The sequence below is a fragment of the Nanorana parkeri genome, unplaced genomic scaffold, assembly GCF_000935625.1.
Source record: "Nanorana parkeri isolate BGI_ZX_2015 unplaced genomic scaffold, ASM93562v1 scaffold372, whole genome shotgun sequence".
Lineage (NCBI taxonomy): Eukaryota > Metazoa > Chordata > Amphibia > Anura > Dicroglossidae > Nanorana > Nanorana parkeri.
In genome coordinates this window covers 969,617-981,478 of record NW_017306640.1, presented here as the reverse complement: position 1 = coordinate 981,478, position 11,862 = coordinate 969,617, and the positions used below count along the sequence as shown (strand labels likewise).

At 41.0% G+C, this 11,862-nt stretch overlaps 1 protein-coding gene across 1 annotated transcript in view; it reads right to left on the bottom strand.

The window, feature by feature from the left end:
• The window catches only part of NFKB1 (nuclear factor kappa B subunit 1), a 102,562-nt gene continuing 90,700 nt past the window's right edge, over positions 1-11,862 (bottom strand). The window contains exons 19-24 of the mRNA XM_018558987.1: positions 10,501-10,603; positions 8,582-8,703; positions 6,884-6,944; positions 5,067-5,239; positions 3,204-3,354; positions 1-591 (exon numbers count right to left, since the gene is read on the bottom strand). Coding sequence (XP_018414489.1) covers positions 425-591; positions 3,204-3,354; positions 5,067-5,239; positions 6,884-6,944; positions 8,582-8,703; positions 10,501-10,603 — 777 coding nt within the window. The 3' untranslated portion in view covers positions 1-424. The remainder of the gene's footprint in view (positions 592-3,203; positions 3,355-5,066; positions 5,240-6,883; positions 6,945-8,581; positions 8,704-10,500; positions 10,604-11,862) is intronic.

Below are 11,862 nucleotides of genomic sequence, written 5' to 3'. Positions count from 1 at the left end.
GCTCCACAGCAAGGTTACTACGGTGTTAGCAGGCCCTCCTACTTGCAGCTTAAAGGTAATCCCACTACAAAGGCCTACTGACAACAGTAACTAAAACTGCAGTGTATGAACCTACCACATTCAGGAGCTTGGAGTATATTTACATTCATGTTTATCTGTCAAGTGCTATGTCTGGCTATATAATTTATTATGTCATCAGACACTATGGATACCCATAGCAGTGGAGTGGTCTGCTATGGCTAGTTCTGCACCTGTATCATGGTGTTTGTATAACACCTTTAGTCGTTACATTTCATTCACACCAGTCTTTTCTCACCTCTCTGGCATGCGTTGTGTAACGTATGTGAGCCTGATACTCCTTGTGAAACCAGTGTATTACCACACTATAAATACGCCTAGAAGCATAGTCTTTGCTGTGTGCTCATCAGTTGTTGCAGATAAGTTGAGATAGAGGGGCCGAGTGTTCACTCTCTGCTTTCTGCAGTTCACAATATGAAAGGCTCAGCTTCTTGAAGGATGTCTCCACTCCACTGTCGCACATACTTTCATTATACTGTTGCTTGTACTCATCAGATGGTCCTCTATGATTATCTATGAAAAATAAAAATAAAAGAATATGAAAATATTTACTTATCATACTGCACATAATGGACAAAATAACATGAATACAACTTTCCTATAAAGGCCATTATTGTATAAAATTATTATCATTGCACATTTTATTAAATGTCATTATATATATCCTTTAGCCAGGGCCATCACAGGCAGGAAGTAGATCATACCATGGTGAGGATTTCGGGCTATAAGGGATGGACAGGCAAATACATCCACACCCCCCCTGTTGGAATGTAATTTAAGATAACTGCCACCCCTCTCTAACTCCCTCACAAGTGACATCTGCATTAGGAAAAGGTCAAGTAGACTCTCCATCGGGGACATGCGGTCAGGGGAGGCAGAGCCTCACCTAGAATTATGGAGGAAAAAGCTGTCAGCTTCAAGTCTGAAGCTGACAGCTTTTTCTCCATTCAGATTTGCATCTAACAGGTTACACAGCAGGGAAATCCTCCCCGCTTTGTAACCTGTCATAGACTGATCGCAGCTTCATCTGGCGACGGGGGCGGGGCTTTTGTCAGCAGGGGGAGGGGCTGCAGGCGGCGGCGGAGGGACGTGCTGGGGAAAGCCTCACCCGGAAAAAGAGGTACCGCACGTCACTGCTCTCCATAGGTCCTACCTCCTGCAGTTTGTTTATACCATAGCCAGTCCTGACCTTGTGTTAGTGTGAGGCAGTCAGTGTCATAATGACCCCTAACCCCTTGTACCGGTCAATGGCCTGTTAGAAACTGGTCCGCAGCTCCTGCTCCAGGCCTGCCCCTGAAAATAGGCCCGGTTGGCCAAGGATAGCCTCGGTATGCCAGACGGCAATTTGGGCTGGCTACAACCAGGCAGAGGTGGTCTTTTAACCAGGTATATTAGAAGGCTGCTCACTGGGGCCTCTCGAGTGGCCTCCTGATTAGAGAGCTGTTTCTGCTGCGCCTGCAGCTGCCAGTGAGTGTCTCTGGACCCCTGGTATGAGCCCGCACTGACCACCTTAGAGCCCCACTGAACACCTGAGAGCCCGCACTGACCGCATGAGAGCCCCACGGACCACCTGAAAGCCTGCACTGGCCACCTGAGAGCAGGAGAACAAGCTCAGGGCTTCCACTGATTCTGCATTAGGGTGTGCTGTATAATTATTTAATTATATATTACAATGTAATAATAACAGAAAATAAGGGCACAGTAAATGTTGTATTAGATTCTCCCAGCTGAAGCTGCTATAAAAATAATAATTTTTGTATGCTTATATTAAAAGAATGACATTCTAGTCTGCTATTCAGCTAATGCTCCATGTAACAGCCTTAGTTCTCAGACACTTAAATACTACAACTCATAATGACATTGCTTATCACTTAATTGTTGCTCCCTAATCTGAGGTGAGGTGAGAAGTGCATTCACTGGGGCTGATCTGAGGTCTATATTAGGGCAGATCTGAGGTGTGAAGTGCATGCATTGGGGCTAGTCTGAAGTGCATTCCATGAACATGTTTTTTGTGTGCACCAGTTAATCAATTTTTGCACCCATTTTTGTACTGCTAATAGTAAGTTAAACTAATGAATTGTCATATAATTAACCTGCCATTATCTGTACAACTAAGTGAAAACATTGAAAACAAGCTAAGATTACTGGCACAATGGTTGTCTGATGCTTTTGAACATGACACTTGGGCTGTATATCTTCCTCCAAGCTATGTATTATACAGAATTTCCCATGCTCCTCAGCACCAAGTCATGGCAGTAGGGCCGTGCGAACAGCATTCTCCCAGCAATATGTTTGACAGAAGTGTTATCACCCCCCAAATGTAGAAAAGGTTGCTGGTCCCTGCTCCAGACCATTAATTATACTAGTATATCTAGCCTTATCTATTCCTTTTATTCAGCCATAGACTACTAGTATGTTTTCATCCTTGTTTCCATGCCTTTCTTCTATAGCGTGTATGCTTGTATGGGTAGGACTTTCGTTTGGCTCGATCTCTGCTGGATATGTTTTACTATGCAGTTGTATTTCTTTCCTTGTTTAAATGCTTTAGTAATTAAACTGTAATCCCATTCAGGCCAACATCGCATTATAGTGTTTACAAAAGATGCACCTGTTCATACAGGCTTATGTAATAGTAATATAGCTATGAAAGTTCAAAGAAGGAAATACTCTGTTATCGGTGATCACTTTTCAGTCCAGAGAGGAAGGAGAGATGGTGGCTTCATTTACAAATCTTGCATAAGTGTTTCCTTCACTTCCTCCTCTGCAATTTACATTTAACCTCCAAGTGGCCAGATGAAAACAAAAAATAGAAGCTGTACTGTTGTTGCGGCTAACTCTTGCACTGCTTGTAACACTTACTTTGTTTAGTTTTACAGTAGATGGAGCTAATAATTATAAATTACCTTCTCTTTGTAGAGAACTCTGTAGAGTTTGTGTTTTTGAGCTGTCATTACAACAGCCACAAACACATACAGTATGTTCCTAAATCAAGACAGTGCATTTACCTTACAAAGCTACTCATTGCGGTTTCCTATGTTTAGCTTTCACACAAATACATTGTCCACTAAATATAAACTCGTCTGACCTCTGAATGAGATTTTCCCTAATATTCATACAACAATCACCTTGTTCCTGTGAGATCTCAGCAGAAGAAGGATCATCCTCTCGGGATCTGGCAGAGAGGGCTGGCTGTGACTTTTCAATGATTTCAATAGCTTCTGTGAATGACATCACTTTTAAGGCAGCGAGAAGTTCGGACACTGTCCCACCAGATACCTGCCAGAAGAACAAAACATACCTGTCACATAAAGAAATCTCAACCTTTGCTGACACTGGTGCTCCCGCATTCATTGCAATGTGTAAACTTGAGATTAACATACACAGGATGAAGATTTTGGAAGAAGGTATTTGGTTAACAGTTATAATCTTATGTTTTACAGCAAAACAAAATCTCTTGAAGGAAAGTTATGAAAAAATATGTGGGGCAGCACTTGATTGTAAGCGCACCCTTACAGTATTCTCTTAGTCTGCCTGCACAGTCCCACAACTATAGTTTGATTCTGCCAGTGAATTCCCACTAATGCAGCTTCCTGTGATTGTGTGGCAACGATGCTGCACTGCTCCTAAATTCGGAGCATAGTTACCACTCTCATGCAGACTGTGCCTGTTTGTTCTACAATAGGATGAAAAAAACTTTGTAGGGGACGTGGCTATCAGTATTGTCTCTGCTGATTTTATAAGTCTGTAGCTTGTCAATCAGCACTTGGCCAGTCCTACTCCTGTCCACTGATTTCTAGATTGACAGCACTGTCATTGTTGCTGTGCTGAATCCCTCCTACTGTCAGCTGCAGTGTCTGGGAGTAAGAGTGTGTGAGACACAATAAAGGAGGGTTTGGCTCAGGCTGGGAAGTCAAAATAAGGTTTTGTTAACTTTATGGGGATTGGGCATCACGTAGCATTCAATTTGGTTAGGCAGCCCACACGGCATCAGAGGGTGGCCCTGGCCGGGCCCCCCTGTGCCCGGGCGCCATAGCGGCCGCCTGGACGATTTTTACGCCACTGCTTGTATAGACTGTTATACAGGAGCCTTTTGTTCTACTTTAATATGCGATTTCTTGAACAAATAGTACAAATAAAACTGAAGCTGTTGTGTTAACAACCAGATTAAACTTGATAAACGAAATGTGATTGTTGGCTCTGGTAACAATTTGCCCCTGTTTTCATAAAATAGGTAGTACAGGAAGATAAACTTGAGTCCAAACCTTGTCCCATATTATTTAGTTCATCAATTTAGTCTGTAATGTATAAGGTACTAGGTGTGAATAATAAAAGCTTATTCTACTTAAAACAGTTTTGTGTTTCAGATCCGAATAAAGCTGTGCTTCACATTAAATGACCACCACCAGAGAAGTGGGTTGAGGAGTCTCACATTAATGCCATATGACCAATCTGTAAGTGTGTGTGATCATAAGAAGTCGGTGAGCACTTCTGCGAGCAAGTGTTTGATGGCGGTCATTTAACGTGAAGCTTAGCTTTATTAGGATATAATAATGATTTGTAGGTTTGAGCTGGAGCTGGAAGACTGTTAATAAAACAGTTCTGGGTATCATCCACATTCCACTGGTGGGTTCTTCAGAGGAATATCAGGCCAATTACATGGGGGAGCAGAAATATCTGACATCCATACAGGGAGTTTATTTCTTTCCCATGTAATCTATAAGGGAAATTAGAACACTGCCTGGCCTGTCCTGTCCAATCCCTACATTTCTGACAACAATGGCGGCCAGCCCCATGTTAGTCATGAAATTATGAGCCTATGCCCAACTGGATATGCTAACTGTTATCTCATATCTATAAGCAATTTAACATGTGCTGGTATCAATCAATTACACTATACTGAATCTCTCAACCACTCGGGCACTTATGTGAAGAGTCTATCACTATTCCCCATAGAACGAGAAAATCTCACTGTGCAAAATGTCTCTTACCTCAAAATTGTCCAGTAAGGTTTTGGAAGGATGATGACTTAACCTGAAAGCATTGTTCAGTATTCCCAGACCAAGGTTTTGTGCCAAAGTGGACCAGTTCTTGTCTGCGTCTTCACTTTCTAACAATGTATACAGCTTCTGTTTCGTCTCCTCACTCAGGTCTTTCATGTCTCCTACATAAATATACTGGATTAGCATTGTGCCCCTCCCTGGGGTAATTAGATTATGTAACCTTGCAAATGACCCAAAAATATAACTAAATATACTAATGTATTAAGTAGGGGTGCACCGAAATTTCGGCCACCGAAACACTTTGACCGAAAATGGTAGTATGGGCAAGATGCCATTATTAACAAAACGGCTGAAAATGTGGTATATTCCTAGCTTCTCTCCTCCCTGCTGGGCACCAGTCTGTGTCCCCTCCAGCGGGGATCAAAGGGGACACAGAGCTGATCCAGCTGCCAGCGCACAGCGGAGAGGAAAGAAGCTGTCAGGAGGCCAATTGGGGTGGTTCTGGGAAAGAGAGCTGTCAGCAGTCGTGGGATACTGAGCTCTCCTCCCGCACTGCTCCGCTTGGCCTCCTGTGAGAGGTGGAGCAGTCAGGATGGAGAGCAGAGTACAAACACTCTTGAACACAAACTGAATGTTTGTAAATAACTGAGGACATAGTAAACTTACTGTGTCCCCATTTATGAATGATCAGGAAGTGCTCTACATCATTTCCTGTCCATTCATAATTGTGGACATTGTAACAGTTTATGAATGGACAGGAGCACTCAGTATGGAGGCTTCCTGTTCATTCATAACAGAGGCTGTCGAAAAAGAAATTTAGGACACTGTGTCATCAATCTCTTTTCTATTTTAAAAAGGGACATATCAGGGTTCTCTTTAGACCCCTAATATTTCCCCAAATCCCCTAACAGTAAAGTAAAAATCTAAAAAATAATAGAAATAAATAAACGAAAAAATAATTTAAACATCTTTAAAAAGGTTGGAAAAAAAGTAGTTTTCGGTTTTGGTTTCAGCCTGACAAATTTTGGTTTCGGTCTAAAAATTTCATTTCGGTGCATTCCTAGTATTACGCATTCTCACCCTGGATGAAGCAGTAAATGTCTCTGATACTAGAGAGCCACAGTATCTGAATCTACAGTAAGTGGAGCTCTGGTATGCTCCTTCTGAACCTCACTATTGATTAGCGAGGCTGCATTTCACTCTAATGTGCCAATAATGAGATGCAGATTGGTGTGGCCCAGAGCTCAGCCATTACATATTACACAACATAACGTCCCAGGTTTAGGGGCGCCCTAGGCAATCAAGGATTTGTTTGGAGAGATGTAGGTCAAAGCAAGAGGTTTACTTAGCTGCAGCCCTCCCCAACTACACACACTTACCTTCCCTTAAATCCCCTGCCAGGAGTAATGAAAAATAGCTAGTACTTCTAGGTATGGGCCGTATGTAACTTATTCCCCTCTATTCCATGTGACAGCACTGGTGCTTGTTAACTGGCTGCCGAGTTCTGGCATTGAGCTTCAAGAGAGGAGGGGAGAAATTGAAAAGAGAACATGTGCAGCTGGGGAGGGAGGAAATTAAAATGAACCTGTTGCTTTATCCTGCATGGTCAAAGCATAGGTATACTTTAAATCATTTTCACTACCTATATATAGTACATTGGTATTGGTTTCCCTTAAAATAAATTTGTGTTTTTAGTTTACTGGATTTTTACCATCAGTTGATGATCAACTCTATTTGGCATGTACTTAAAGTCTCTGACATAACTCTGAAAATGATTAACCCTGGATGGAGGTCAAGTAATATACCTTGTAAGGAGTCCGGTGAAAATTCTGCTGAGTATGGCTTTCCATGCAGTATTTCCAGCACCTGCAAAATAGAAAAAAGACAAGAATTGTATATTATCAACTGGCTGATATTCACATAGTGTATGGCAGCTACTGGGGCATTAAAGTGAAATGGTCTGCATAGGCAATACCATAGGTTCACTTTAAAGTACATGACACACTGAGTGCTGCATTGTTCTTGAGCTTGGTTGCATTTGGACATACATGCCTTGGGCTATTTGGGAAATAATCTCTATAATGAATGCAGCTGTGGTATGCACTACTACTTTTATAGCACTTTCCATCTGCTTGAAAAGGAAACCTATCTTTTATAGTTACATAGTTAGTCAGGTTGAAATAAGACACATGTTGATCGAGTTCAACCTATAGAGATATGAGAAAAAAAAGAAAAAAAGCCTAAACTGAACCCTATGCCCACAGCTACCCCCTGTTGATCCAGAGGAAGGCAATAAAAAAACCTATAACGCATGATTCAATTTGCTCCAACAGGGGAAAAAAATCCTTCCTGATCCCATAAGGCAATCGGATATTGCCTGGATCAACAATCTCTGATGCTTAATATACTTATAAGAACTCAATATCCAGTAATATTCTGTGCATTTAGAAATACATCCAGATTTGTTTTAAAACAATTAACTGAACTAGCTCCTGGGGGAGTCTATTCCACATTTTCACAGCTCTAACTGTGAAGAATCCTTTCCGTATGCAAAGATTAAACCTCTTTTCCTCCAGACGCAAAGGGTGCCCCCTTGTCCTTTGCAGTGACCTTAACGTGAATTATTTGGCACCAAGCTCTTTATATGGACCATTTATTTATACATGGTGATCATGTCCCCCCTTAATCGCCTCTTCTCCAGAGAGAACAAATTCAGGTCAGTTAATCTTTCCTCATAGCTGAGCTCCTCCGTGCCTCTTATGAGTTTAGTTGCCCTTCGCTGCACTTTCTCCAGTTCCACAACATCCTTTTTGTGAACTGGAGCCCAAAACTGAACTGCATATTCCAGATGAGGTCTTACTAATGCTTTGTACAGGGGCAGGATTGTGTCTCTATCTCTGGAGTCTAGACCCCTTTTAATACAAGAAAGTATTTTGCTTGCTTTAGAAACTGCAGCTTGACATTGCATGCTATTATTGAGTCTATGATCTACCAGAACACCCAGATCTGTCTCCATCATTGACTCCCCCAAACATACCCCTCCCCTAGAGTGTATGACGCATGCATTTTTTTAGTCCCCAAGTGCAGAACTTTACATTTATCGACATTAAACCTCATTTGCCAAATAGATGCCCAATCACACAGTGCATTCAGATCTGCTTGTAGGATGGAGACATCCTGTAACGACTGTATTCCACTACATAACTTGGTGTCATCTGCAAACACAGAATATCTGTATTCTAAATTAGATTATCTTCAAGTAACTCAAGACAAGCACACCCGAGTACAAACAAGTCCAATGGCAAGGTGCATAACATTGACATTTTAGTGAACACCAGGGTGGCCTTTTTGTTAAGTCAGGTCAATGCTAGTTAAGTCAATGCGGTTTATTTAGCCACAAATCCGATATTGCAAATAAAAATTTGCGTGGTGTATTGAGAGAAATGTCCACTGATAAATGGGAACTATCTAATGCAAATAACCGAAGGGCTGCAGCAGCTAACCTTATCGTTGATTGCCATGTCTGTTGGTTTTGTGCCAGGAACAATGCCTTCATCTATATCATTCTCATCCATGTCCTCACCGTTGTACAGTGGTTCACAGTTTTCAATGAATGAGTCTGCGCCTTATAGCAAGAAAACAAGAATCACAGTCATTTTTAACAAACCCCACAAGCAACATAATTTAGTAATTTTATTGAAAGAATGGTTGTGCAGTAACTTTCATTGATGGAAAACCTGTGTAAGCCTTTCATCCAGCAGTTAGCGGAGCTTCCTTTCCTGGTGCTAACTACATCCAAATGCTTTCTGTAGCAGCCATTCAGACATGTGAAGTGGTTAGGAGACATTGGGTCCCATTTCATTATACAAGCTACTATAATTCATTATTTTTTAAATGTAAAGATTTAATGAATGAACTTTGGGACTAAGGTCTGTACTCTGACTTGGCCAATATAACATTGGCATTTCTTCTGTATGAGTTACTTTGTTGTTGATTTACACCTGTGTTTTAGATTGCATCATATTGCATGGCACAACATCTCTTGGATTCAGATTTACAGACAGAAGCCTTGACATTCTACTGATACTTCTTAGTATTCATTAGCTCTTCAGAGATAGTGAGCTATTCAGGACCTAAGGCAGCAAAGCAGCAACACGTCATTATACATCAACGACCATAGCTCACAGTCTGCATGAGTTGGTGCTCCTTTTGTAGAGTTTTATTTTCTCCAAACGAACCTGAATAATTAATTTCTCTACCATCTGTCCACAGAACATTACTCCATCAATGTTGGAGAATATGTTTTTTTTTTAAGACTAAGAGCATTGGTTTCTTCTATGGCAATCTCCCATGATCATCAATCTTGTTCAGTATTTTTCTTATGAAGGACACAAATGTTATCAAGTGCAACAAATTCCAGCAGATTGATAGATATTGGATTCCAATCATAGCCATCTGTCTGATGACTGTATAGTGTGCCCTGATTTTTATTGAATCCCCGCTTCTACAGTTGGTGGCAATGGTGAATTTCTTCCATTTGTAAATGATTTGTAACGGATCTGCTTGACTGTAGACTAATGATGGCTCAGAATTTATGAATTCCTTTGCAACTATCTACTGGTCATAGGTCATTATGTTGTTTTGAAGTACATGTAATCATAATATATCAAGAGAGCAGTTCACATCAACACATAAACTGAATGGAACACCCCAACTTCAATCACACCCCTTTAAAGATGTAATTATCCAAGATGATGCTTGCTTTTTTGAACCATTTGTTCAATAATGATATGATAATAAAAATATGTGTGCCATTTATTTTATAAGACAGTAATTACCAATATGGCATATTAAACAGTAGATCACATTAGGTAACATGTATAAATTTAAAAAATCGGAAATATTCAGGAGCTAATCGACCAAAAATGGATTAACATGTTTGTTTGGTTATATCACTAGCCTAAAATTCCTTCAGGAGGCTTTCTGTCTGCTGTAGTGACCAACCCTGTCTGGCTTTCTTTTGAGTAGCAGTGAAACCTATCTAACTCTCCTTCTGTTGGATCTTCGATACCAATATATGGAGAATCAAATACATATTCAACTGCTTACTCTGAATTATGGAACGGCAAAAAAGCAGTGTACATATATTACAGATGTGCTAATTTATCCAGATCTGTTGGGACTATGTACTTATACATATCAGAAAAAATTGTTTAAAATGTAACACAGCCACTCAACAGGTTTAATCCTGGATAGGAAAATGGTGAATTAAAATGTGAATGGTTTCTACACACTAATATAGTTTTTCTTTTTATCTCTACCACCTTTATAAATGAGGCCCTGGTATCCGTACATAAAACACATTGTCCAATCCACAAGCAACAAAATGATATTAGAGGGTCAAATCTTGATGTCGGCATACCTGCTGCTTTTAAGAGAGCTGTGAGTTTTGTAGAGCCTCTGCCAGCTGCTATATGAAGAGGGGTGCTTCCATCATACGTTGTGCTATCTACACATGCATCTCCCTGTGGGAAGGAAGCAATACTGAAGGAAAAGAAGAAAACAGGCAATGCAACCACACCCCACTGATAACAACAGAAGTTTCTTTATTTTCAAAACTGCTTTTATGGTAGATAGAAAAAGCAAGAATAGTTATATTTCATATATAATGTCAAAGGAATTTTTGACCTTGGAAAAGCTACCCATTGAGCTATTGCACTGCTACAGAGGTACTCATACAGCTGTTAGCTTTAATCACAAACTCCCGTATGTGGTCATAAAAGTCTCTTTATTCTCCCTAAAGGTTAAAAACATTCAGGATCCCTATAAAGTATCAATTTGTATCCAAAATATAATAGCAACTGGTAGTGGGCAGGAGACCCATGTTGTTGAAACAAGATGCTGGTAGGCTGCCAGCTCTGGAGCTTTTATGATGGTAGCTGCCAAGTGTGGAGTCAATACATAATGCACATGCCAAGAGCAAATAATAGTGACTGTCAGATTGTGAGTGTGGAGCATATTAGAGCCAGCATCCTAATGGTCAGAACAGGCACAAACAAACAATTTGTGAATAGAGGTCAGGTCCCAGAATGGGACAGTTGCAGCAATAGCAGGCTGATAATCGAGATATTCATAGACAAGCAGAATACAAACACAGTACAAACAACGCAAATAAGTAATAGCATGAACAGTGAGATTAACCTGTTAAGCAAACTAGAAAAATATGGTAACCGCATACATTTATAGCCAGCCTTTGTAGCAGGGTGCACATGGGAAGGCTTACAACAATACAAAACACAAAAAAGTCCCCAGCACACATGCCAGCTAGCCTGCAACAAAACAAATTACCCTGTTAACAGATTGCGTTAAAAGCAGAGGTTTTAGTTGCACAAACCTTTTTGCCAAAAATATGTAGAAGCCACACTGCTCTGTCAAGGCACTTCTGCAAAGTGTGGTCCTAACTCTATTTAAATGAGTCTCCAAGTGTGAGCATATTAATGAAGTCGATAAATTGAATGTAGGTGTACCTGGAGGCAGCCTACTTCTCCTCTGTGCAAAGGCAGCGGGGGATCCAACGAGAAGTGAAAGAAGGACAGAGGATGGAGCCGCTGTCACAGAACTAAGGCCGAGCGGTGAGGAGAGAGAGAGGCGCCAGCTGTCAGATCCTGGCCGAGCGTCTCTCTCTCTCCTCACTGCTCGGCCTTAGAAGCCGAGATCCATAGAAGCCCCACGGAGGGAGGAGAGGACATTGCGATCACTGGTAGATCGCGATCGACCTTATGGG